A 27,976-nucleotide genomic window follows, 5' to 3' on the forward strand; every position below is an offset into this window, starting at 1 on the left:
GAACTTTGTTGCAATGGAAAGATTGGTTACATCATCATCTCAAATCATTGCTATGGTTTCTCAGATTGCTCCACCTCCATCGTTATCGGAGCCCCTGAAGGAGCTCTTTAGACAGCAGGAGACAGTGAGGGGGAAGTTGAGACTGCAGCACAGCATAGAGAGGGTAAGAACACGGGCTCACTGTACCCTCCCTAATATCTATCCATCTCACTTCTGAAGTCGCACTGAGAAGGAGTGCTTTGAACAATCCTTTGATGAATGTTCAAAGCTGCTATGTAATAGAAATCCAAACTGCAATAGGCATTTCTCCAACCATGCAATCGTAAAAAATTGTGACATTTCACATGAACCTTATCAGTTTGCGCAAAAAGATTTTGAAGTAAAGTTAAAAGTCCAGTCTGTCTCCCCTCTCTCCGGTCTTATTGTATTGACTTTCTATATCTCTCCTTCCAGGAAAAGCTTATTGTCTCATGTGAGCAAGAAGTACTGCGTGTCCATTGCAGAGCGGCAAGGACGATAGCCAATCAGGCCGTCCCATTCAGTGCCTGCACAATGTTACTGGACTCTGAGGTGTACAACATGCCAACAGAGAGTCAGGTGCGTCTGTGGGTGGTTAAAAAGGTGGGCAAAAAGTTGATAGACAGGGCCATTCACATGGAATTTGTTTAGTCAGCTCTTCCAATTACTCTTAATATTTTATATACACTACCACTCAAAAGTTCGGGGTCACTTAGAAATGTCCTTGTTTTTGAAAGAAAAGCTCATTTTTTGTCTGAAATAACATCAAATTGATCAGAAATACAGTGTAGACATTGTTAATGTTGTAAATGACTTGTAGCTGGAAATGGCTAATTTTTTAATGGAATATCTACATAGGCGTACAGAGGCTCATTGTCAGAAACCATCACTCCTGTGTTCCAATGGCACGTTGTGTTAGCTAATCCAAGTTTATCAATTTAAAAGGTTAATTAATCATTAGATTAATTAGAGCCTTAATTTCTCAGAACAGGAATAGGCTGACGAGTTTCAAAAGAAAGGCCTTTGTTTCTAGACATTTTGAGCCTGTAATCGAACCCACAAATGCTGATGCTCCAGATACTAAACCAGCCTAAAGAAGGCCTGTTTTATTGCTTCTTTAATCAGAACAACAGTTTTCAGCTGTGCTAACATAATTGCAAAAGGGTTTTCTAATGATCTATCCTTTTTAAAATGATAAACTTGGATTAGTTGACACAATGTGCCATTGGAACACAGGAGTGATGGTTGCTGATAAAGGGCCTCTGTACGCCTATGTAGATATTCCATTAGAAATATGTTGTTTCCAGCTACAATGGTCATTTAACAATGTCTACACTATATTTCTGATAAATTTGATGCTATTTTAATGGACAACAAATGTGCTTTTCTTTCAAAAACAAAGACATTTCTAAGTGACCCCGAACTTTTGAACGGTAGTGTACATATAAAAAAATCTAATCTGACATTCTTGTCATCTTTAACTCAGGGTGATGAGAACAAGTCAGTGAGAGATCGCTTCAACGCTCGCCAGTTCATTTCCTGGATCCAAGACGTGGATGACAAATATGACCGCATGAAGGTAACAATATGACTGTACTTCATATTTTACGGCACATTTGCTATGTGGTTGAAATGCGGGCTATCCGTGTATGACAGTTGTATTTCTGCTGGTTCATAATGGCCTCTCTCTCTTCTCAGACGTGTCTGTTAATGCGGCAGCAGCATGAGGCAGCTGCCCTGAACGCAGTGCAGAGGATGGAGTGGCAACTGAAGGTGCAGGAGCTGGACCCTGCTGTACACAAGTCTCTGTGCGTCAACGAGGTCCCCTCCTTCTACGTGCCAATGGTTGACGTCAACGATGACTTTGTGCTGTTGCCCGCGTGACAGAAACATGCACTCGTTCACAGAGTTAGAGGTCAAATATCATCACTTTTCAAAGAGACATCAAACAGAACGTATGGTAAGGGCTAGCCGGTTTGAAGAGGAATAAAACCTATATATTATATAGAAAAAATTCAAAGAAAAAAAAACTTGCTAATGATTCCCTTCCATGAGAGGAAGATGCATCTTTTTACTGGGGAAAAACACAACTTGCACTTTCATCCCTCAAGTTTTTATGCTTTTGTTCAGAATATAAAAAGCAAAACGGCTTTGCTTTGAAGCGCCCAACACCACCTCCCTTTTAGGTGATGTTTGGACAGAGAATAGGGGGATAAGATATAGAAATATTTTTCTGAATTTTTTGGTCCCCGTAAAATCAAACAACAAAGGAACGCTGGAGAGGAGCCCTCCCACCATTCTGGATCATCTCCTGGTGGATGAGAATGAGGCACCACAGTGGACACAGAGCTCCAGGTGAGCCTTGAGGAGGAGAACGCAGCACATGGCCAGAAGGGTATGCATGCGCGATGTGGTGGTGCAACAAGTAACATCTGCGGGACCTCCAGCCTCTTCCTGTTGAAAGGACAGGAGCGTCTGTGTGGACGCTGTCTCTCTGGTCGGGACCATAAGGCCACACTCAGTCAGAGAGCTTCAGTCCCCTCTGTCCACAGCCTACCACCACACCCGGTAGAACCAGCATCCTGCCCCAGAGCAGAGTACAGCCAAGGGTCCATAGTGTGTCGGGGGTTAATGTCGGAGGGGAAGAGGCGGCATCTTCCGCCTCATGGCCTGGGCAGAGGAGTGAGGCAGAGAATGGGGATGAACCGGAGCATCCCCACTAGAGTCTGGTCACCTGGTTCTGCATGCAGGAAGAACCAGCCTCTGACACTCTGCCAAGATAGGTAGAACACACATACCTGTTCACCTGCAACTATGACTGCAAATGGAAAAACAGGATAAAAGAATAATACAAGAATGTTGCGATTCAAGACTAAACAGATGGTGGTTTAGAGGAGAATATTCTTCTTTTTGTCTTTCTTTACTTGGGCATTTAATTGTTTCTGAGGAAGTGACTTGAAACACTACAGAGCCAATATTAGTTTAATGGGAAAAAAGAAAACTGAAAAAAAATTGTATTCCGTAAATTATGTACAGTTTTTATATTCGTTAACCAATGTATTCTTGCTGCCTTCTAGATAATTTATTTTGCCACACATTACTGCACAGTTGTAAATAACGTATGTACTGTAACATCACTCAGTTAAGTGTAAAAAAATAAATGAATAAAAATTATCTTTGTATGTACAGTTCACTTTCGGGCAGCACTTTCCCCCTCATACCCATGGGCCAAAATGTGCACACGTTGTCAGTATTTTAAAGACTCCAGTGCACAGTAACGTTCCCATCTATAGGTTTTGTCCAGGGCTGGTCAAAATAAGTTACCTGTGTTGGTATCACCACAACGTACATAGGTAGTACAAAACCCCACCGTATTGAACAATGCCCAAACTAAGGGCCACAACTATAGTCCTCAGATGTAGCAAAATGGTTATAAAATTAATTAAAGAATAGATTAGTTATATTAGTCATTGCTTTAGTACACAATTATATCTGAAAAAAATCTCAACCAAGAAAATGCCTTTTTACAGTGAATATTTTTTTATTTACTCGGTGTTGGGCAAGTCAAACAAGGGTACATCTGGATTGGTCAAGAAAGAAATGCCACTAACAAGCAAAACCAACACATTATTTTCTCATTCTGGATGGGATTTTGTTTTTGTTTTTTTAAATTTCATCTACCCATTTAATTGGACTTTAATTGTATGTTTGGGTCTTTAGGAATAATATTCATCATGACGTTGGAGAACTTTCAGGCCACAAGACTTGGGATCTGACAGCCAGCTCAATCATTTGAAATCCTTAACTTCCCTTTTTGAATGTCACTGTCATAGGCATCATTTACAGGTTAACCGTTTTTCAGGCCACGTCAGATTGGCATTGTTGTTCCTGATCTCTACCGTATACCACCTAAAACTACTTAACTAAAGAAATGTTTAGAATCTTAATTTTTAGCAAAGCTGTTTATCCACAAGATACAGGCCACATTCCATATTGGTTTTAAAAATGAATTCTTGCTTTAATTATGGGATGTGTTAGCTTCCAAACTCCCTGGGTCCATACTTGCGAACATAAGATGTATTTTTGTAAGTAAAAAAAATTCTCTCAAAATGCACATCTGCCAATTCAAATCTTTGACGTAGTTGCATGTGATAAAATGCTCCATGTTAGCTGTTCCCATTACATAACCTGACACATTTAGCCCTATGCTAACCTGACCCGAAGGCAGTGATTATGTCAGTTTACAAATTCTGCATCAGCCAATTTCAAATCTTGACTTGGATGCAATTAGAACCCTTTTCCATGAGAGCATCCTTAACAGATGCCAACCGGTACCATCTGCTAATCAAAGTTTTAAAAAACACACATGAAGTTTCAACTGGACCAATAGCTCAATGTAGTGAGCCTGGCTCCTGGTCATTTGCAACTGTCTGCCATTTCTCAGGATGGTGCTTGTTAAACCTCAAAGCCTTTGGAGGTGAGGGGAGTTTAACATATGGAATTGTTTTAAAATGGTCATACCGTGGATTATTTAGCTATTTGATTTAGAATTTTAGGACCCCACTAGGTATGATAAAATATTGAATTTGGGCTTTACTACTATGCTATAGAAACTAATTGAATAACTGATTCATAAATGGAAAAACAGACGGTGTAAAAAAAAAAATGTAAATCATAAGGATTAAGGTTTTGAAGTATCTGTTCTATATCTGGGAGATCAGGAAAAGTCTATATATTTTTTGGGGTGACACATATTTAACCCCTTTTTTTGGCACAAAACTACCTCCATAATTCTACTTAAATTTGAATTACCGATACTGGGTTACATGTCCCGTGACAGTTGTGGGGGTTGTAGAGCAAAACTAAAACCCCATCGTGTTCTTAATAGTCTCATCTTCCCAGAGTGTGGTCATATTAGTTTGTAGGCCAACCGTTTGGAAGCTACAGACATTTTCGTGAGAAGACTGATTTTCAAAATGTCTCTTGGTCTGACAAACAGCTCTGCCACTTTCCACAGCAGATACGGAAGGCCGACATGGGTGGATGTGGTGGATTGAGATATGTTGCTTTGCATGGGATATATCTCTTGCTTAAATTGACAGATTTTTATTGGGATTTGTTTTAGGGTAATTAGATTTGTTGCACAGGTACGTCAATAGACTTAAGAATTTGAATAAAGTTTAGATCAAAACTGAATCAATGTCTCGCAAGATCACTTAATGATTCATTAGTATTCTACATAGGCCTAACATACCAAATATAATAGCATAGTATAACTTTACTGTTAGACCAAAATCACCACTTATTTTCATTTTATTTTAACATTTTATATGCATTATAAAAATCATCCACATCATCACATATTAGTTATTTGAATCAAGCTTTGAGGACCACTAAAGTTTTTTTCCATTGCTTTATATATATTTCCACACTGTGGTTGGAATACAGATCTGATCAAAATTATAATGCACTTTTAGTGTAAGAGCTGTTTGAAATATCAGCTGGTTTGGCTGGGTGTTTTTTTTAGACTGCCTGGTGAATGTAAGTGTAATAGACCAATAACAGAGTTTGCCCTCCTCTCTGCCAATAATTTTGTTTTCAGGTGACGCATCCCTCCCATAAGGCCCCTCTGACCACTCCCAGACAGTCCTATCAAAGTTCTTGCTGGAGAAGCTATTTATTTTTGACAATCACAGTAGGGTACTTAATTGATACACAGATATTGAGAGAAAAATGTTGCCATTAGATCTTCAACAAAAAAGCTTGACATGAAGGGGCCTCTAATTGCCTTAGCTGCATATGACTCCTCGCTGCGATGGTAGTAGGGGTACATGACGGCTATTTGACAGGAACATAATGGTTTGACTTTTTTGGGCCAATGTACGATAAACTTAAATGACCCTTTATATTTCTTTCCCCCTAAAAGCACATGGATGTGTGTGAAACGGATAAGCATAAACTTGTGATTTTGTCATATATGCGAAAACATGCCTTTTGAATTTTGTCCAACGTTAGTAGCTAGTAGCAGCATAGTCAAGGATGTGTCATGCAATATTGGGACGCTATACTTTACAGACCAAGTTGAACAAATGTAAACCTTGAATTTGGAAGCTTAAAATATTCCTCTGGTGGCCAAGTTGATCTATATTAAGTAATGCCATTGGTTGGTGGATGTGAAGTCTGAGATCTTTGATAGGCTGATGTGGAATTTGTTACAGGAAATAATCACTGCCAACTGGTCGGGCTAGCATAGGGCTAAATGTGCCAGGTTATGTAATGTTCAACAGCTAACGTAGCCTTGTCAAATACAACTATGTCAGCGATTTGAATTGGCTGATGCATATTTTGAGACAGAGAAAGTTTAAACTAATTTTTTTTCTAATGTTCGCAAGTATGGACCCCCTCTATTTATCTAGTTTTGTACAGTAGTGGAGATAAGTGTACAGTATAAGGGGAATACTCAAAGGGTGGAGCCAAAGTAAAGATCATACTCCTCTGCGTAACATAGGTCAATTGTTTCTTTGATTTTTAAAGAACTAGGTTTGACTTACATGCCCATGAATGAGATTTTTTTTAATTAGCCTTTTAATCAAATTCCTTTTTTGTTAGTCAATAATCCTTTTTATGACTAATCACTCTAAAAGCAAGTTTCATCATAGTTTATTCAGAACGATTTGGTGGATGGTGATATTAACAGGCAGATAGTTTGTTTCACTTTAGCTTCTCCAGTGTACCAAGTGTAGGTATTTGTCAGGGGTATCAGGAAGTTTTAATGTTCCGTTTGATTCATATTCAGTAGGCCATCATACTTTGCTCTATTGTGTTGTTTACCATGCTAAGAGTAAGGCCTAGACAATTATGAACCAAAAAAGCAGACTAAGTTAACTCGTACACAAAGGGGGGAAGAATGGTGCAAAAGTGATAGTTAAGAAAAAAATGTTTTTTTATCCAATTGGAATATTGACTTGTGAGAATTGATTGTTTCCTTATTTTTGGTTGGTCCTGATTTAAAAAAAGATTGAGTCTGTGATCTGCACATTCATCCTAATGGCAATATCAAGTGACATTTTGTGACGTTATGTACACACTTTCAACATGGCTGTGTATGAGGTGTCTATTCAAGTGTGTTGCTACTCCAGTGTATGGGCAGTTGACTAGTTGTTGTCCTGGACATTTTGAAAGAGGAAAATCTAGTCATAAGGCAGTAAACGCATAAATAAATGTCATAGCACAGGTAGTCAGCGTCATGTAGACTTCAGCAGTTTGATTTAAGCCCTCAATATTTTTATTTGATTTTGTTTTTTAGTGCTTTTTCTGCGGGGGAGAGGGAGTTTTGTCAACAGAATCCTCTTGTGTTTTAGATCAGAGTGTGTTGTGTTGTCTTTTTGTCTTGGGTTTTTTCTTCTGTTCGAAGCATTAAACACCAGTGGCATGTCAATCACTTCTTATGAGCAGAATGTATACCGTTACTACACCCCCACACCCTCAATATTGTTTACAAGACATCAAGTGTGTTTCGGTTTCGTCTCTCTCACCTTAACGGTTTGAGCCCTGCCTTGATTTCTTTATTTCATCATTTATTGAACCACAAAGGCTTGAAATTGTGATGGCTAATTAGTGTCAAATCTAACCTTAGAATTCAAAGCTTGCAGCAAACATACAGAGCAATAGTTTTAACCATTCAAATTATTTTTCATTCAAAAAAATGTATACATTTGGTTGATCAAGACAACATCCCCTGTGATTTTTGTTGAGACAACGGTGTCTCATACACACATCCAAATATTATTTCCAACCCACACCAGTGAATAATCATTTATATTAGGAAATGTACACCGGTCTCATTCCCTTCTCCCCCCTACTGTGAACCACTTGGCCATGCCCTAGATTACCCTGTGACCTCATCAGTCTGCAACAAGTTACCTCTACTGTGTCCATCTGAGTGTTCATTTAATATTTAACTGGACATACTGTTATTTTACATAATAGAATCACAATTTCAAGCCTTTTTCTAGTTTCCTTTATTGAACAAGACAGTAGCTGATTCATTAGAATGGGAAATGACTAATAAAGCATGGAGAACTACTCTTTAAATGGTGACAAATAACCTATTTATTATCTTTCTGACACCTGTGGTATGTTTCAGTTAAAGGTCTCCGCTGTGTAAATTTTCCTCCTGTAATGCGTTGGAGACATTGTACATAGTTGTAAATAAATATCCCAGGACGTTTTGCACCCTCCTCTTTGTACTAGTCTAAACTTGCGTAGAATGTGGGGTTCTAACAGCAACGAGACGGTGCGCTCGCTGCAGATGATGTAACAACGTCACTTTTTTTTATTTGTACAATGTAGTTGAATTGTGTACATATTGTTGGAGCAGCTATGGGGCAAGGGGTTTGTTGATGCTATCGTCAGTGCTGTAAAAGATCCAGTACTTTCACCTCTAGCTGTGTTGATTTCCTGCAAAAACAAAGGCGAGAAAATTCAAAAAGACTAAACTGAAGAAAGAAAAATTCTAAATTGTTATTTTCTACAGTTGCATGTACAGAGAGCGCGAGAACTGCTGTTGTTCCTCAGAGATTATGTTCGTAAATAAAATTTTGAAATATTTCCTGTTTTCTGCTTTTACTTTGTCCTCATTCATACACTCTTAAATATGCCTTGTGTCGTTCGGGAGATGGGCACATCTATTTTAGCACCATGCCAACACGCGCACACAGTTTCTGAGCCAAATGAGGAACTTTAACAACAGTTCATTTTTATTAATTAAGATTGGTTAGCATATTTATCACAGGCAAGTTAAGTTGATAGAATACCAATCAGTGTACACATGTGTAACACTTTACACCTATGTATACTTTATTTGGCAGAGACAATGTTCAACAAATCATCAGTCTGAGTATGAGAAGGGATGTGTTGCACCAGATTTCATTTACATTTTAATTTCATCCCTATATTTAATCCCTGGTTTGTCCCAAAGGCCCTCAAGGCAACATTCAGGCTTCTGTGGCACCAAAGTGGTCAACTGAAACCAATTAGAAAACTGTCTATACAGAGGTAGCGGAAACACTGGCTCTTATCTTTTACTTGGCTAGCAGGAGGACGCCTGGAAAAGTGTGTGTTTAGGCTGATATTTAGATCTATGATCATGAGGGGTTTTGACTTTTGAGAAAAACTTAGACCTGTGGGTATAACAGGCCTATTCTTTGCCATGCAATATGACCAGTAGATGCCATTATATTTGTTGACACAGAAGTATTTATAGTAGGTTACTTATGAGCCAGATATGAAGAGGGTAACCATTTGAAATCATACAAGCGTTTCCATTGACAGTGACACATCCACACCAAAATATAATTCCAGTAGGCCTCTATTCACCCCACCTGTTGTTACCTGACTCCTCGAGCAGTGTTTGGTGACCATGTTAAGTGAATGACACCGTAAACATTGATTTGACAACCCGATCCCTTCTGCCATCCTCTAAATAAAGTTAAGAAATATGTCGATCTGTCAGTGCGAAATAGGCCTAGGCCACAGTGCGTACAAACACTGATCTACGAGCAGATAGACTTCCCACCAATGACACTTCGGTTACTCACCGACCTGCCCACTTGGCTGGAGTTGTGCTATCTCATCTAACCTATCCTGCCATGCCCAGCGGTGTGTGTGGATGTCCAACACTACTGACTAACAGCTGTCTCGGCATTGTCTCTAACAATGGACTTTGAAACGAAGATTTATACCAAAATCGGTGGATATGGACGATATAACAGAATTGTTTCCATATTCAGCTGGTTTCCGAATTTTGCTGTGATGCTGAATCTTTTTTGCGACGTTTTTTACACCCTGATTCCCGGGTTGTACCACTGTAAACCCGACCCGACCCTTTTACCTTCGGGTTTTCTTTTCAGTAATTATTCCAGACAAGGGTATCTCAATTTTGCCATACCGTGGGTGAATGGTTCTGGACTGAGTCACTGTAAACTTTATAAGTACCCTAGAAACGTCTCCAACTTCATAGACAGCATTCCAAAGGAGATAGTGCCATGTACGAGAGGATGGGAGTACGACCAAGCTGCGGCGCTTCAGAGCAACTACGTGACAGAGGTAAACAAATATATACTTGGATTCGATGGTTTGTGGTTGTTTTAGGAGAGTTTGTGCTTTTGACAGATTAGCAATCATTCGTGTGCTAGTGATGTTTTTATGACGACGCATTTACCTTACCTGATTTGGTTTACAAGTAGCCGCCTTTTCAGGCTAATGTGTAAATATCTTTGCCAAGCCCTGTCGAATGTTATTCATCCATTCAAAGTCGGCTACTCAAAGTACATTTGGGTTTAGCCTATTACTTCGGGGTTTGCAACTTTTTAATTCCCATTTGTGTTAATTGAGCTTGTCCCAGACAGACTGCTGGGGCTAGAGTTGGTCATCAATAGGCCTACTAGATAACGTCAATAGATGACACGGCACATGCCCTGTTAGTCCTACTCATTGCTCAAGTCTGCTGTTGGTTAACATGCTTTAGAGTTTGTAACTCTAGGATACATGGTGTTTTGGTTATGTGCTGAATTTGATTACCAGATTTCAACAACAAAAAATCCTATTAGCACTATTTATCAGATCACATTAGTCTGTTTTATATAATAATTACATAACGAAACTGCTGTGCAGAGCCATGAAATATGGGTGAATGTGTAATTATGTGATGATAGCAGCACAACAGGAAATGCAGGGACAACCATGTTCTTCCACCCTGATGGAGTTCCTGTGAAGATATGTCCTCAACAGAGCACATGAGGGGTCAGTCTAGGATGAACATTCATCTTTCTGTACTGACCCTTAGCCATCTCATAACCAAGGAACACTCGAGTTCAACTGAATTTATTTGGCTCTAAGGGAACCCTTTTCATATTTCTTACTACTAGGCCTATATTCTTATTTCAGACTAGCACAGTCAATGCCTCTCTAACGCTGTCCTGTTTTGCGTCTTGGGAAAAGTTAACTAAATGTTGACTTATTGCACCTGGACAAACCTCACCAGCGATTATAATATCAAAAAAGGGGCAGGCCCATCCCACTGCAAATACTGGAACGGGATTATTGGTATACAAAAGTATCAGCAGTTACTCAAATGTGCAGACACAAGGCAAATACTGGTGTGTGTGTGAGAGAGAGACAGGGTGTGCGGGCTGTACAGGAATCCAACAAGGCAGACAGTAGTACTGATGTGGTGTATTTTCTCGCACATGTTTCCCTGGCAACCAGCCCCCCCTTTCCTTCTCCATGATGTCACAGGACATTTGTTCATGTCCCCACAGGGGTATCAACATATAACAGCAGGGATGGATGTCCTTCTGGCCCTGATTTTTAACGGGTGGGATGATAGGGACAGATCAAGAGATGAAGCAAGGGAGGGAAAAGGAGCACATTAAATTATTAGATGGGGGAGGGAGGAAGAAAGAAAGCGTTAGAGTAGGGTGAAGAATGGTGGAAGGCACTGGAAACCAAACAGTGCAGTGTCTCTAATGTGATAAACCTATCTGCAGTCACTCTTATTCAATCAGGAGATGATATCTATCACACAGCTGAATTCCTCCTCCTTTGCACAAGGATTTCCATTGCCCTCGTGTGTGTGTGTGTGTGTGTGTGTGTGTGTGTGTGTGTGTGTGTGTGTGTGTGTGTGTGTGTGTGTGTGTGTGTGTGTGTGTGTGTGTGTGTGTGTGTGTGTGTGTGTGTGTGTGTGCCACTGGCCTTTAATTCTTACTTATATAACAATAAGGGATAATGGAGCTACAGTCTCAAACATTTTCCAAGCATGTTTATTAACAGTCCTTAAAAATAGGGTATGCTCAATCTGTCCCCGGAATTTCTCTACCCTGGTAATGCAATCCTGGACGAAGAAATAGGCCACCAATTATGTCATTATTTCAGTGGCTCCATTGACTTGGCTCTTTTACCTCATTCCTAACTATGTGGCAAAAGGGTCATTCCATGTCATTTCAGAAAGCCATGACACCTGCCATCTCAGATTGTTCTGAAATCGTTTCTGTAGTTAGGAACAGATAAGATTAGCCTTCCTGAAACATTATTTTATTGAAAATAATTTTATCTCTGAGAAATTAAGCTAATTGATTGCAACCAAATAGTTACTATATGAATCCTGTACATTTAAAATGGCCAATTTGGGTCAAATCAATTATATTTCAACAAATAATGTTTCAGGAATGCTAATCTATATATATATTTTTTTTTTAAACATTTTAACCCCTTTTTTCTCCCCAATTTCGTGTTATCCAATTGGTAGTTAGTCTTGTCCCATCGCCACAACTCCCGTACAGACTCGGGAGAGGCGAAGGTCGAGAGCCATGCGTCCTCCGAAACACAACCCTGCCAAGCCGCACTGCTTCTTGACACTGCTCGCTTAACCCAGAAAACATCTGTACCGACACCATACAGCACAAGGAGTCGCTAGAGCGTGATGGGCCAAGGACATTCCAGCTGGCCAAACCCTCCCCTAACCCGAACGACGCTAAGCCAATTGTGCGCCGCCTCATGGGTCTCCCGGTTGTGGCCGGCTGCAACTCAGCCAGGGATCTAACCCGGATTGTGGCCTCCCACTTAGGAGGCCACTATCTTATCTTTTTCTAACTACAGAAACTATTTCAGAACAATCTGAGATGGTGGGTGTCAATCCTCTTATTGTTCTTTTTGAGGTGGAATGACTCACCATCTCGCTCGCTCTCTCTCTCTCTCTGCTCCACAGTGGAACCTAGTGTGTGTTGACTATTGGAAGATTCCTCTGCAGCACATCTGCTTCATGACAGGGTGGATTGTGGGATATGTCCTCCTGGGCACAGTGTGTGACTGGTAGCTACACTTCTGCATTTTGTGTGCGTGATGTTTCTGTTGTATTTTTGTATAATTGTAAACTACAATTGTATTAATTTCACCACACATATTTAATGTTTATGTTATTGATGGTATTAGGCTATTATGAATGTTTAATATGTGTGCATGGGAAGCTATGTGTCTCTAACTGTCTTTTCTCTATGTTCAGGTTGGGTCGTCGACAGGGCTTCCTGCTGTCTGTGTCTCTGTCCGGTCTGTTAGGAGTAGCTGTGTGTCTGTCCAACAGCCCTGTAGTGTTTCTGCTGCTACGCCTGTCTCAGGGCGCCATGTTGGCTGGGGTCTTCCTCTCCTCTTACCTCGCCAGTAAGTACACTTGACTCACCCTACTAATACCGCTCACTCCTGAGTACACACTTAATGGGGCAGTTTAAATTAAATAAAAATATCAGACAAAACACACATGACAAGAGACAACACTACATAAAAAGATACCTAAGACAACACTGCATGGTAGCAGCACAACATTGTAGCATTACAAAACATGGGTACAAACATTATTGGGCACAGACAACAGCACAAAGGGCAAGAAGGTACAGACAATAATGCATCACGCAAAACAGCAACTGTCCATGATGGCAGGGGAAGCTGTACAGATAAGTCATCCAAAGGGCTTTGACTTTCCAAACACAGAAGAAAGCTAACACTATATGATGCCCCGTCTCCTTATTAATTCAGCCATTTACGTAGATAACTAGCAAGTGTAAATTTGAGGGTTGCGTTAATGCAAAATGCAAGCGTTTTTCACCCAGAAAATAAATATAAAACGCATAAGAAATATCTTGCTGCGTTTTTTGTAAACGCAGATCTAAAATGCTTCTTACTGTAATTTCTGCTCTGTATCAGACACATTTTGTGCTTCAGTTGCACTTTTCCACTCTGGGAATTCACCAATGGGCATTCTATCAGCAGACAGCGCTCTGACTGATGTGTAGCTGCTTTTCTCCTGTACTTTTCTCGGTGTAGTCGTCTGGTAAAATGCTAGATTAACTTCAAGCAAAAAACTTCAAGCAACAAAAAAAACGTGCTTTTTCATTGTAAGCTCATTCACTTGTGTGGCTGCCAGCCAAATAGCGTTGCGCACTTTCTGAATGTGTTGCACAAATGTATTTTCTGTGAAGGAAAACAGTAGTGGTTTAGTTAGTAGTTGCACGGCCCTGATCACTATTGAAGCAAAAAAACTGTTGACTTTAAATATGGAACACGACCCCTGTCAATTCACAGCTAAACTCAACTGCTCCTGCTTTTTCCCCGCTGTGCAATTTACAAACAAACACTTAACTGGCTCAACTGTTCTGGGGAACTGCGGTAAGCTTCGTAATGTGAAAGGTGAAATGAAGAACGCGGTCAGCTTTATTTCCTAAAGTATTGCAAAAGTTGACTGCAGGTATTTACTTAAAAAGCTACAAATGTAAATTTATTGAAAAACTTTGGTATTGACGGTATTAAAAAAGCCTCCTGTGGCTATTTCTAAATACCCCGGTATATGGTATACCGCCCAAGCCTAGGGCAGTTACTGGTATTGTTCTTACGTCAGCGCAGTGTATTTCTGTGAAATGTAATATCATTTGTGAAATGGTCATGTGGATCATATTGTAGATTTCTGTATTCTGGACAGTTCAGGTGGGAGTTCTACATCCGACTTTGTTTAGCTGAATTAAAGCAGTCGGCAAAATATATTTAAATATATTTAATAGCAGTTTTTATTACTTCTCACTCAAGTGTGTCAGTGGCTAACATCTGTTGGATAAGTATAGACCAAACCCATATATCAAAAGGTCCCACACAAAGTGCTTCCCTTAGCGTTGTGTAGGGACAATGATCTATGGGAAGCCAGGACGAACTCATTCTCACAATTTCACTAATATCATCAAAATCAATCAATCCTAGCACATTTTTGGGTTCATTCGGTAGTTTTTACCTGATTTAAGTAGAAACACGTAAAAAAAAATTGTAAGTACCATGTAAAAAAAGAAAGGTCCCTTTTTCAGGACCCTGTCTTTCAAAAATAATTATTAAAATCCAAATAACTTCATAGATCTCCATTGTAAAGGGTTTAAACACTGTTTCCCATGCTTGTTCAATGAACCATAAACAATGAATGAACATGCACCTGTGGAACGGTCGTTAAGACACTAACAGCTTACAGGCATTCGGCAATTAAGGTCACAGTTATGAACACTTAGGACACTAAAAAGGACTCTGAAAACCACTAAAAGATAGATGCCCAGGGTCCCTGCTCATCTGTGTGAATGTGCCTTAGGCATGCTGCAAGGAGGCATGAGGACTGCAGATGTGGCCAGGGCAATAAATTGCAATGTCCGTACTGTGAGATTCCTAAGAAAGCCCTACAGGGTGACAGGACGGACAGCTGATCATCCTCGCAGTGGCAGACCACGTGTAACAACCCCCTGCACAGGATTGGTACATCCGAACATCACACCTGCGGGACAGGCCCCATTCTCTGCTGCCAATGACTGGAACGAACTACAAAAATCACTGAAGCAGGAGAATCATGTCTCCCTCACCATCTGTCAGAGCAGCTCACATATCACTGCACCTGTACATATCCCATCTGTAAACAGCAAATTCAACTACCCCATCCCTATACTGTATTTATTTATTTATCTTGCTCCTTTGCACCCCATTATCTCTACTTGCACATTCATATTTTGCACATCTACCATTCCAGTGTTTAATTGCTATGTTGTAATTACATCACCACCATGGCCTATTTATTGCCTTTACCTCCCTTACCTCATTTGCACTCACTGTACATAGACTTAGATTTTTTTCTACTGTATTATTGACTGTATGTTTGTATATTCCATGTGTAACTCTGTGTTGTTGTATGTGTCTAACTGCTGTGCTTTATCTTGGCCAGGTCGCAGTTGTAAATGAGAACTTGTTCTCAACTAGCCTACCTGGTTAAATAAAGGTGAATTAATAATAATAAAATAAGGTAACGGATGGCAACAACAACTACCCGATTTACACCAGGAACGCACAATCCCTCCATCAGTACTCAGACTGTCTGCAATAGGCTGAGAGAGGCTGGACTGAGGGCATGTAGGCCTGTTGTAAGGCAGGTCCTCACCAGACATCACCCGGCAACAACGTCACCAATGGGCACAAACCCACCGTCGCTGGACCAGACAGGACTGGCAAAAAGTGCTCTTCACTGAAGAGTCGCTGTTTTGTCTCACCAGGGGTGATGGTTGGATTCGCTTTTATCGTCTAAGGAATGAGCGTTACACTGAGCCCTGTACTCTGGAGCGGGATCGATTTGGAGGTGGAGGGTCAGTCATTGTCTGGGGCGGTGTATTCACAGCATCATAGAAATGAGCTTGTTGTCATTGCAGGAAATCTCAACGCTGTGCGTAACAGGGAAGACATCCTCCTCCCTCATGTGGTACCCTTCCTGCAGGCACATCCTGACATGACCCTCCAGCATGACAATGCCACCAGCCATACTGCTCGTTCTGTGCGTGATTTCCTGCAAGACAGGAATGTCAGTGTTCTGCCATGGCCAGCGAGAAGCCCGGATCTCAATCCCATTGAGCACGTCTGGGACCTGTTGGATCGGAGGGTAAGGGCTAGGGCCGTTCCCCCCAGAAATGTCCAGGAACTTGCAGGTACCTTAGTGTAAGAGTGGGGTAACATCTCACAGCAAGAACTGGCAAATCTGGTGCAGTCCATGAGGAGGAGATGCACTGCAGTACTTAATGCAGATGCTGATTGTAACTTTTGATTTTGACCCCCCTTTATTCAGTGACACATTATCCCATTTATGTTAGTCACATGTCTGTGTAACTTGTTCAGTTTATGTCTCAGTTGTTGAATCTTGTTATGTTCATACAAATATTTACACGTTAAGTTTGCTGAAAATAAACACAGTTGGCAGTGAGAGGACGTTTCTTTTTTTTGCTGAGTTTATATTACTAAAACATAAGTTGAGAAAAATACTGTTGCTGCTTCCTGTTGTCATGGTGTCAAAACACCCGTTTTAAATGTTCAAATTCATATCAATATGCTGAAATAAGTTCTGATGTTGAAGACGATAGATTTTTTTTAAATGCTCCCTATACACACGTCACTTGTATACTGAACAAAAATATAAATGCAACATGTAAAGTGTTGGTTTCATAAGCTGAAATAAAATTTCCCAGAAATCTTCCATAGCTACTACAAAAACCTTCTCTAAAATTGTGTGCACAAATTTGTTTACATCCCTGTTAGTGAGCATTTATCCTTTGCCAAGATAATCCATCCACCTGACAGATGTGGCATATCAAGAAGCTGATTAAATAGCATGTGCACAGGTGCACCTTGTGCTGGGGACAATAAAAGGAAACTCTAAAATGTCACACAACACAATGTTACAGATATCTCTAGTTTTAAGGGAGAGTGCAATTGGCATGCTGACTGCAGAAATGTCCACCAGAGCTCTTGCCAAATGCTCACCTTCGATGGCCACTGTCATGCTGGAGAAGTGTGCTCTTCACGGATTAATCCTGGTTTCAACTGTACGGGGCAGATGGCAGGCTGAGTGTATGGCGTTGCTTGGGCGAGCGATTTGCTGATGTCAACTTTGTGAACAGAGTGCCCCATGGTGGCGGTGGGGTTATGGTATGGGCAGGCATAAGCTACGTACAAGGAACGCAATTGCATTTTATCGATGGCAATTTGAATGTACAGAGGTACTGTGACGAGATTTTGAGGCCCAATGTCGTGCCATTCACCCGCCTCCATCACCTCATGTTTCAGCATGATAATGCATGGCCCCGTGTCGCAAGAATCTGTACACAATGCCTGGAAGCTGAAAATGTTCCACATGGCTTGCATACTCACCAGACATGTCACATTCTGAGCATGTTTGGAATGCTCTGGATCAACGTGTGTGAGAGCTTGTTCTAGTTCCTGCCAATATCCAGCAACTTCACAGAGCCATTGAAGAGGAGTGGGACAACATTCCACAGGCCACAATCAACAGCCTGATCAACTCCATGCAAAGGAGTTGCATGAGGCAAATGATGGTCACACCAGATATTGATCCATGCCCCTAATTCTTTTTTTCTTTTCTTCGGGTATCTGTAACCAAAAGATGCATATCTGTATTCCCATGTGAAATCCATAGAATAGGGCCTAATTATTATTATTATTGACTGATTTCCTTATATTAACTGTAACTCTGTAAAATCTTTGAAGTTGCATTTATATTTTTGTTCATTGTATTTTGCTAAATTAGTACCTTAACTGCTCACCCATCAACAGTTACCAAACTGTCACTCCAGACTGAAATTGATTAGCTGGTTCTACTTTAATCAATAGCACACACAGATTAATCAATCATGTCAATATTGCATAGAAATAAATGGAACTGAGACAATTCGCTGCCACTACATGTCATTTGCACTCTTCTAAAAGTACTGCAAAGCTACTGGAAATTAACCAAAGTTACGGGAATCTTCAGTCATTTTGGTAATCTATCGTAACTCTGGTCATTTATACTTGGATAACTGTATTCATATATAGTTTACATTTTTTGTGTGTCAATATTGTCCATATGGTTAAAGAGAAAATAGTCTAATGAAAAAGTATCTAATCAACAATGGCATTATTTTCAATTAACTCTTCCAACTATTGACTTTTTTCTCAACTGTTACCAGTTTCACGTCAATACATTGAGAACAAATGCATATTGACGTTGTAAAAACATTTTTTTAAAAGAGGCTGTGTGGCATTCCCCCATACTTCCCATAGCAACCTGGTCTCATAGACTCGACATAACATAGTATAAGTAAATCGGAGACACTCAAATGAGTATGTTATGTTTGGTATGGTTACATAAGACAGAAGGCAAACAAAAGCAGTGTGGATGGGTGGACTGGGCATGTAACGCAAACGCCTAACATCTAGCAACCCAAAGATTGTGTGTTTGAATCTCATCACTGACAACTTTTGATTTTAACATTTTCTACTACTTTCTATTTTTTAAGCTACTTTGCAACTTAGCATGTTAGCTAACCCTTCCCCTAACCTTAACCTAACTCCTAACCTTAACTCCAAACCCAGCTAAAGTTAGCCACCTAGCTAACATTAGCTACAACAAATTGGAATTCGTAACATATTGTACGAATTGCAATTCGTAACATATCGTATGAAATGGATGATGGATAGCCACAAATGAATAAATACCATACGAAACGTGTCATACTATTTGGAATGACCCGGATTTATGTTTGTTACTTCCAGGTTGACCATAGCCCTCTATTGCTGCTATGGGGGTTAGAAAGTCCTTACCTTATGTCCCATGATTCCACAGGGGTTTCCCTCTGTTGCCAATAAACATCAAGGATCACTGGAGGGAAAAGTGATTGGGGGATGTTAAAGGTGTAGGGGAGGGTGACAGGTTAGGGGTTGTGGTCCCATACCCGGGTCACCGGGTGCCATCTTGTTGCACTGCTGTCTTATTAGGGTTCAAAGGGCACTGGTTGGAACACACAGCCTGGAGCCAAGCTGAGCATTACTTATTCACTGACTCTCTCCTTCCCCCTTTACACCCCCTCCCTCTCTCAGAGATGGCTTGAGTGTGAGGTAACTCAAAGCTCTCTGGGCTAGGCCATCCCTAGACCAAGAGTCGTCCCCCTCCCCAGTGTTGTTCCATTGTTAGGGGGTTTGGGGTTTTCTTTCTGTAACCTTCCTGTGATTGTGAGCTAATTGTGTGAAATGGTGTGTTCTTTGCTGAGTGAAAGCGGTCAAGCAGTGCTCCATGTGTTTTTAAGACCCTTCTGTGTGTGGGAGTAATGGTGCTAGATACAGCCTGAGAGGGAGGCCCACCGCAGTCTTTAACACAGCCACACACACATTTGCTCTTCTTACATTCCTCTAAGGTCACTGGTTAAATGTTGGTTTTAGGCTGTATTCTGGAGGACTGCCTCTGTGATCTACTGCCAGAGAGTTCTTCAAAGGGGGAGTGGGGGAACAATAGCAGGACAGAACATAGTGGAAGAAAATGTGTGTTTTTTTCCTTTGTTTTCTCTGTGAGGGGTTTTGAAGGAGAAGAACTAGGGCATTGGAGTTTAGGTCAAAGTAGAGATGAATTTCACACCACACAAATGGTCACAAATAGTTTTATTTAGTTTTCCTTCTCTCTTTCCTCTATCTCCTTCCTTCATCCTCTCTGCATCTCCCTTTGTGTTCTCCAGGACTGGAGCTGTGTGACCCTCCCCATCGTCTCATGGTTGAAATGGTCAGTGGTTTCTTTGCCGTCGTGGCAGAGCTCTTGTTGCCAGGGCTGGCGGTGCTGTGTCGTGATTGGCCAGTTCTTCAAGCAGTGGCAACCTTGCCACTGCTCCTGTTGCTCTCCTATTGGTGGTGAGTCTGTCATAAGCATTTTTTTTGTGTAAAGTGGTATAATGCAAGGGGGGGGGTGCAAAGTACGGCCCACCGGGTACTTCAATCCAGCCCGCGAGACAATTATTATTATTTTTTTTACAATTGTTGTTTTTTGTGTTTTTTTTCTTATACATTTTGTGATATTGTCAGGAGAATTCTATACTCCTGTTCATTTACCAATTCAATTAAGTTACCCTTAGTCTGTTATATCAGGATTTGTAAGATACTGATAGAAAAGGAAACCAAAGTTAAATGTTTATTCACGGGAATGTTCTGAAGTCAAGAATACAAATCAATTCATTTTATACTGACTTCTCACGCCCACACATACACACAAACATACGCCCACACATACACACAAACATACGCCCACACATACACACAAACATACGCCCACACATACACACAAACATACGAACACACATACACACAAACATACGAACACACATACACACAAACATACGCCCACACATACACACAAACATACGAACACACATACACACAAACATACGCCCACACATACACACAAACATACGCCCACACATACACACAAACATACGCCCACACATACACACAAACATACGAACACACATACACACAAACATACGAACACACATACACACAAACATACGCCCACACATACACACAAACATACGCCCACACATACACACAAACATACGAACACACATACACACAAACATACGCCCACACATACACACAAACATACGCCCACACATACACACAAACATACGCCCACACATACACACAAACATACGAACACATACACACAAACATACGCCCACACATACACACAAACATACGCACACACAAACATACGCACACACATACACACAAACATACGCCCACACATACACACAAACATACGCACACACAAACATACGCACACACATACGCCCACACATACACACAAACATACGCCCACACATACACACAAACATACGCACACACAAACATACGCACACACAAACATACGCACACACAAACATACGCACACACATACGCACACACATACACACAAACATACGCACATACACACACACATACACACAAACATACGCACACACATACACACAAACATACGCACACACATACACACAAACATACGCACGCACACACAAACATACACACAAACATACACACAAACATACGCACACACAAACATACGCACACACAAACATACGCACACACAAACATACGCACACACAAACATACACACACACATACACACAAACATACGCCCACACATACACACAAACATACGCACACACATACACACAAACATACGCACACACAAACATACGCACACACATACACACAAACATACACACAAACATACGCACACACATACACACAAACATACGCACACACATGTCCTGCTACGCACACACTGTCTGTCTCACTACCCAGCCGACAGAGATGGTGACTTTGTCCTTGAGACGTACTCCCCGTCCTCTCACAAATCTCTAGTCAGGTCGACACCGAGCTCAGACAGTCTGTGTTTAGAATACCATAAAGGCATATTGTTTCACCCTAATTCTGACTGGGACTACACATTTATTGATTATGATTTCATACATTATAATCAATACAATACAATGATATGTTTCAGGGCGGAATATTCTAATCATTCAATAAACAGACAATTCTCACCTATCAGATATCCAATTGGTAGTTAGTCTTGTCCCATCGCTGCAACTCCCGTACGGACTCGGAAGAGGCGAAGGTCGAGAGCCGCGTGTCCTCCGAAACACAACCCAGCCAATCAGCACTGCTTCTTGACACAATGCCCACCTAACACGTAAACCAGCCGCACCAATGTGTCGGAGGAAACACCGTGGACACCTGGTGACCGTGTCAGCGTGCATTCGCCCGGCCCGCCACAGGAGTCACTAGAGCGGAAATCTTGGCCTACCAGACCCTCCCCTAACCCGGACGGCGCTGGGCCAATTGTGCGCCGCCTCATAGGTCTCCCAGTCACGGCAAGCTGTGACACAGCCTGGGATCGAACCCGGGTCTGTAATGACGCCTCAAGCACTGTGATGCAGTCCCTTAGACCGCTGCGCAACTATGGAGGCCCCCGCAAATTGACTTGAACAAACAATTGGTCCCCCCAAAAAATGTGGCCGATGTGGCCCTCGAACCAAAAAGTTTGCCCACCCCTGGTCTAAAGGCATGGATAGAGAAAGAGGGATGTGTGTTATAATTATTATGCATTTTTGTGGAAGGACAGGAAGTAGAGAGAGTGTCATGGATGGAGAAAGAGTGTTTTTTTCTATTCCTGTTTTCTCGTATCCCCCTCAGTTGTCCGTCAGTGTTTCCCGAGTCTCCCCGCTGGCTTCTGGCCACAGGTCAGATCCACCAGGCTAAGAGGTGTCTCCAGATCTTCTCCACCAGAAACAGAGTCTATCTCAGGGAGGACATCTACCCTGCTGAGAACCTGCTCTCAGGTATCATCATCCCCCACCCTATCCTGACCCTTTTAGCTGGTCTGTGTCAATGAATAATGTCTGCTGCCTTTGGTAGTGTAATCAGTTGCGGCGAAATCCTGCACGGAGCCTTTACCGTGTGTTGCCACTTTTAAGAGCGCATCAACAGTCAGGAAGGAGGAAATGAAAATGACTCTTCCGCTCTGTGAGAGCTGTCGGTTGACGCTGTACTTTTGACAGTGTGTATCTCTTTGCAGAAGTCTTGTTTATTTTCAGCGTGCTTAGTTCGTAAAGTGTTTAAATCGATCGCCGGTGTCACCGCTCAATGTCGTGTTTTGAATCTGTTGGGACCGCTCTTGTCATTGATCGCATGGATTAGTAGCAACATTGTTGCGAAGCGTTGACAAATAAACCAACAAACCAGACGAGTGCAACTGAAAGCCTGGAGTTTATAGCTAAGACATAGCCCTCTCTCGCTCCAGTGCTTCACACTGGAGCTGATTTTACTTCTTTTTTGTTTTGCGCTGCTCACCATAGTATGTTCAGTACTATGGTGAGTACTGCTGGCCTATTATTGCTTTCAGGACATATTTGTGACAGTGGTGTTCAACAGAGTGTGCGGTGGAGATGGTTTATTATATGGGATTATTGATTGAACTAGATTTATATTGGTTCCTATGGTTTTCTGTCCTTAGAGACTTAGGTAAAAAACAAAATGTTTTGTCTACACCCACATCATTTCATACACCCATTCACTCTTCACTCTGGGAACTAACACAAAGTATTGCAAATCATTTGTTGATGACTGGGTTCTCTATAGTCGGTTACCTATGAGTCGCTCTAATCCTTATTATTGTGTGAGGTATTATTGGTTGGGTTACCCCTGTGGTGTGCCAGTGGAGAGAAAGGATACCTGGCAAACAGGCTACACTCTAGGCAGCCTCTTCTGCCTGTGTGTGTGTGTGTGGTAGCTGTACTCTCTCTATCCTACTCTCTTCCTTTCAGCAGGGTTAATACCTGCCTGGCACCCAAACCAAAAATCTTTATCTTAACCTTGTAGCTGCATTGTTAGAGAGGTAAACTAATGCTTTGGGCGATACATCCAAACGCCCAGGTTTCCCCATATGTTAGGTTATTGGTTTTCACTTATCCACAATCAGCACAGCAACACCTAACAGACAACCCATCCAGTCCACTCACAGCATTCCCTCATATCCAATATTAGTGAACTTTGTTTGAGGTACACGTAGCATTGGACGTTTCTGAGATGGTTCAGAAGTGTGCCTGGTTACCCGTGCCATCTAGACAACTGAGCTCTTTCACAGGCAGCCAGTCACTTAATGAGTGAGAGCATCCAGCACCTGTGCTCTCCTGTGGTAGTCATGATAAGATCTCTTTGTTTGTTGGACATTTCAATGCGACCGTAGTGTACTAAATCACGAACTGGAATTACCTTAATCCAAATCAAGACCCATGACATTTTATATTTTGGTAATTTATCAGACGCTCTTATCCAAAGTGACTTACAGGAGCAATCAGGGTTAAGTGCCTTGCTCAAGGACACACCGGTCGATTTTTCACCTAGTCGGCACAGGGATTCGAACCAGAGACCTTTCGGTTACTGGCCCAACGCTCTTAACTTCTAGTCCGACTGAATGGTTCCATTTAGTGTGATTTAATCGTAGGCACTGGTTCTGAGGAGAGAGATTCCCTATGGAATGTGGGTTATATGTTTGTACCAAGTGAACAGCATTTGGGTCAAGTGCCCTTTGGCTTTGGTATTGGCAGTGTGAATGCAGGCTCATATCTCTCCTTCTCTCCCTCCCTCTCCTTTTCTTCTCAGTAGAGATCGATGCGGAGTACCCAGATTATACCCAGCCTTGCTACCACTCAGTCCTGGAGTTGCATTCCACCCGAGTGATCTGGAGGAACTGCCTCATCCTTAGCTTTACTATGTGAGTTAGGAGCTAACGCAGCTTTTATGACCTTCTATATGACTCCCCCCACTGAACAATACAGCCACGAGGAATGGTAATGTTACCATTTACCGCAGCTGCTTTTAACAGTACAGTTTGGACAGAGTAAGTTTCATGTTTTGGGCCAAGGACCTAACCTTTCCTAACTCTCCTCCTCCTCCAGGTTCATAGGCACAGGCATCCAGTACTGTTTCATCAGGAACCTCCACAGCTACTCCCACAACTTCTACTTTAGTTACTTCCTGCGTGTGGTGACTGGAGCTCTGGGATGTGTCTTCCTCTGCCTGTCCGTCAACCTCTTTGGTCGCCGTGGTATCCTGCTTCTGTCTGCCATTATCACCGGCCTGTCCTCGCTGCTGCTGCTGGCCCTCACACAGTGTAGGTTTAACTTGCTTTATTTCTGTGCTATGATGATGATACTATGTTGCTTTACTATTTCTATACACACATTTTCTTTAAGTGCACCAATACAGGGTCTCATACGGTCTCTCCCCTGTACATGGTTCATTAGTAACTCTTCTCCTCGTACTTTAGCCAATGGTTTTCCACAATGACCTCATTCATAACGATGTCACTGTTCTGATTCTGATTGGCCATTAGATTTTTTTCAGGTTATTTCAGGTCAATTTTCTTTTAAATTGCCTGTTTCCTAGTTTGCCTAGTTTAGTGAGTCATCAGAAAGACGTGTCCTTGTCCTTCTCTAGATCTTTGTGGAGTGCTGGTGTTGGTGCTGTCGGTGCTGGGGCTCCTCTTCTCCCAGGCCCTGGCCATGCTCAGTGCATTCTTCGCCAGTGAGGTCATGCCCACCGTAGTCCGGTGAGTATTATGTCTACTCTCAGAATGCTGGGTCAGGTGGCCTTGACAATGTTAGTGAACTCTATATCTCTCCTGACCCTCTCTCTCCATCTGCCTTAGTGGTGGTTGTCTGGGGCTGGTGCTTGCGTCTGGCTGTATGGGGATGGCTGCCTCCTCTATGATGGAGCTCCAGAACAACAGGGGTTTCTTCCTCCACCACGTCATCTTCGCCTCCTTCGCCGTCCTCTCGGTGCTGTCCATCATGCTGCTGCCGGAGAGCAAGCGCAAGCCGCTACCCGACTCCCTGAAGGATGGAGAGGGCCAGCGACGGCCCCCTCTCTTCCTGTCCCGTGAAGACAACCTGCCCCTGCTCTATACCCGGCGTGGAGCCTCCGAGTACAACCCTGATAACTACTCCCGCCTGGTCACCGCCACCAGGAAGATGCTCATCAAAGACAATTTACCCTATAAGATCGTTGTGCCCTCCCAGTCCCCACTGCTGCCTTCCAACAGCGAGGTGCACTGAATACTGGAGGAAGAGGCACTAAGAGAGGACTTGTCTTAGCAGCCTCTAACTACCATCACCCATCCTCCTCTCCCACAGAGAGACCTCACCTCAAACCCACTGGATATCTCTCCCTGGTATCATCCTGGGCTAGCTGCCTGGTTCCCTTTCACCAGACTGAGACGGTGTGATCCAGACTCGTATCGCTCTGAACGACGGGTCTTCTTGGATATTTGGAAGGGGAGGAGAGTTGGAGATGTGTGTATTTACTGTGTCCGTCTTTTTTGTTGTTGTGCCAAGTGTTTCAAACAATACAACAGAAACGATCTGTGTGTGTGCTTGTTTTTGTACTGATTGAGATCTGCTGTTTCTAAGACTGTGTTAACGCCCTCTCTTCTCCAGGCTGTGCAGCATGGGAGCTATGGCTTTATTAACCACTAAGGTTCACTTGAGAAGCGTTGCTTGTCCACTTAACTGGTGACTCATGCGTTTCAGTACTGCTGTCTTGTGCCTGTGACTGCAAAGAGAAAGAGCAGGGTCCTGACTGTTACTTAATCTGACTCATTGGTGACTCAACGAGGGGGGGGGGGGGCTCAATGAAGTATCAGTCACTGATAATATGACCTAAGCAATGAAAGGTCATTTCATCCTGTCCACTTGTTGGACGTGTTTTAAGAACATGAGATGTTGTCACATGATGATTTGCACCAGGAACAAAGTTGTTAAAATTATTGAAATATGACCTCTACTCTGAGTCATTATAACCTTTCAAATGGGACTTTACCTCATTGTGCTTAGTTGTATCACGTCCATCTCTCTGCCTTAAACGGTGAACTTTCCTGTTCAAAGAAGGCAGTTGCTATGATACTTAACATTCTATAAGTAATTTAATTAAATACATTTTTATCAACTATTAAACCACATTTCACTGCTGTTTTTGGTATTTGACTGTGGTTTGAGGTGTTGCCCTTCTTGGCCTGGCTGTGGAACTGTTTTACGTTATTGTTGGATAGGATGTTTACACTCTAACTCATTCGCTCTTCCTTTTTCATCCCCCTCTTTTGCTTGCATGGGAACATAGCCCCTTGTACAGTAAGTTTATTAGGAAAAAATGTAAATGCAGCTGCTCAACTTTTCCCCACAATGGACAATATTCTGTCCTTCTAAAAAATACTTATATTAAATTACATGTACAAAGTATTATATTATTTTCAGGTATGAATAACTTGACTGACTCTCGAAAGTTCAAATTGAGTTATCTGGAAGCTGAGGCCATACAATGTTGATCTACTGTTTGCCCCTCTTCACATGTCTCATAGAAAAATAAATAGAATAACAGTGACCTCGAGCATCAAGTAAAGAGATGCTTAACTTCCTTTCAGATTATGGTAAACGAACAGACCCGGTCAGGACATTTTCAACAATGCTATTCTGCTTTTGACATCAATGGGGTCTTAACGAGGTCACTGGGTGTTGAACTAAGGTTGCTATAGTATTTTTCTGAAGCTGATCCACTTCTATTTTTAACTTTTATTTGCTTGCTCACCTCACTTTTCAAAAATGAAATCTGTTAAACAGTAAGTTTGAATGGCCCGAAACTGAAAATGTTTTGAGTGCTGCCCTGTGCTTCATGTCTGATACAATGCTTACCACAAGATGGTGCTGTTCTCCTATAAATGTATTGAATGTACAAAATCCACCATTTGTCTTTCAACTTTGTGTTATGTTTTATCAACAAAGTCAGATTTTTGTATTTTGAAGAATTGGAAACGTATTTCAGTGTAAATAAAATAAGATGGCTTGGAGTAATTCCAAACACACCATTGCCAAGTTCACGATGTCTCTGTTTGTACAGCGTTCTCAAAATGCTGGAGCCAGATGGGATCATAGACACTGTTTTGTTGAGGAGTGAAACACTGTTCTAACCT

At 41.8% G+C, this 27,976-nt stretch overlaps 2 protein-coding genes across 4 annotated transcripts in view; both read left to right on the forward strand.

Moving 5' to 3' along the window:
- Window positions 1-3,198, forward strand: part of LOC139411378 (ankyrin repeat domain-containing protein 11-like) — a 156,883-nt gene extending 153,685 nt beyond the window's left edge. For 2 of the 3 annotated variants that reach the window (XM_071157659.1, XM_071157660.1), the window contains 4 exons: window positions 65-163; window positions 454-621; window positions 1,505-1,597; window positions 1,717-2,117. In XM_071157659.1, the coding sequence (XP_071013760.1) occupies window positions 65-163; window positions 454-621; window positions 1,505-1,597; window positions 1,717-1,902 (546 nt within the window). In that variant the 3' untranslated portion in view covers window positions 1,903-2,117. Of the gene's footprint in view, window positions 1-64; window positions 164-453; window positions 622-1,504; window positions 1,598-1,716 lie in introns of all 3 variants that reach the window. The other variant, XM_071157661.1, reaches the window with a different exon arrangement.
- A 6,473-nt stretch (window positions 3,199-9,671) lies between these two features.
- LOC139412160 (putative solute carrier family 22 member 31) lies at window positions 9,672-27,873 on the forward strand. Its single transcript, XM_071158976.1, has 9 exons — window positions 9,672-10,125; window positions 12,785-12,888; window positions 13,079-13,233; window positions 20,136-20,304; window positions 22,648-22,793; window positions 24,619-24,727; window positions 24,912-25,126; window positions 25,453-25,564; window positions 25,664-27,873. The coding sequence occupies exons 1-9, from the start codon at window positions 9,736-9,738 to the stop codon at window positions 26,067-26,069; spliced, it is 1,806 nt and encodes a 601-aa protein (XP_071015077.1). The 5' UTR covers window positions 9,672-9,735; the 3' UTR covers window positions 26,070-27,873.
- Window positions 27,874-27,976: the final 103 nt, after the last annotated feature.

The sequence above is a fragment of the Oncorhynchus clarkii genome, chromosome 6, assembly GCF_045791955.1.
Source record: "Oncorhynchus clarkii lewisi isolate Uvic-CL-2024 chromosome 6, UVic_Ocla_1.0, whole genome shotgun sequence".
Classification (NCBI taxonomy): Eukaryota; Metazoa; Chordata; class Actinopteri; order Salmoniformes; family Salmonidae; genus Oncorhynchus; species Oncorhynchus clarkii.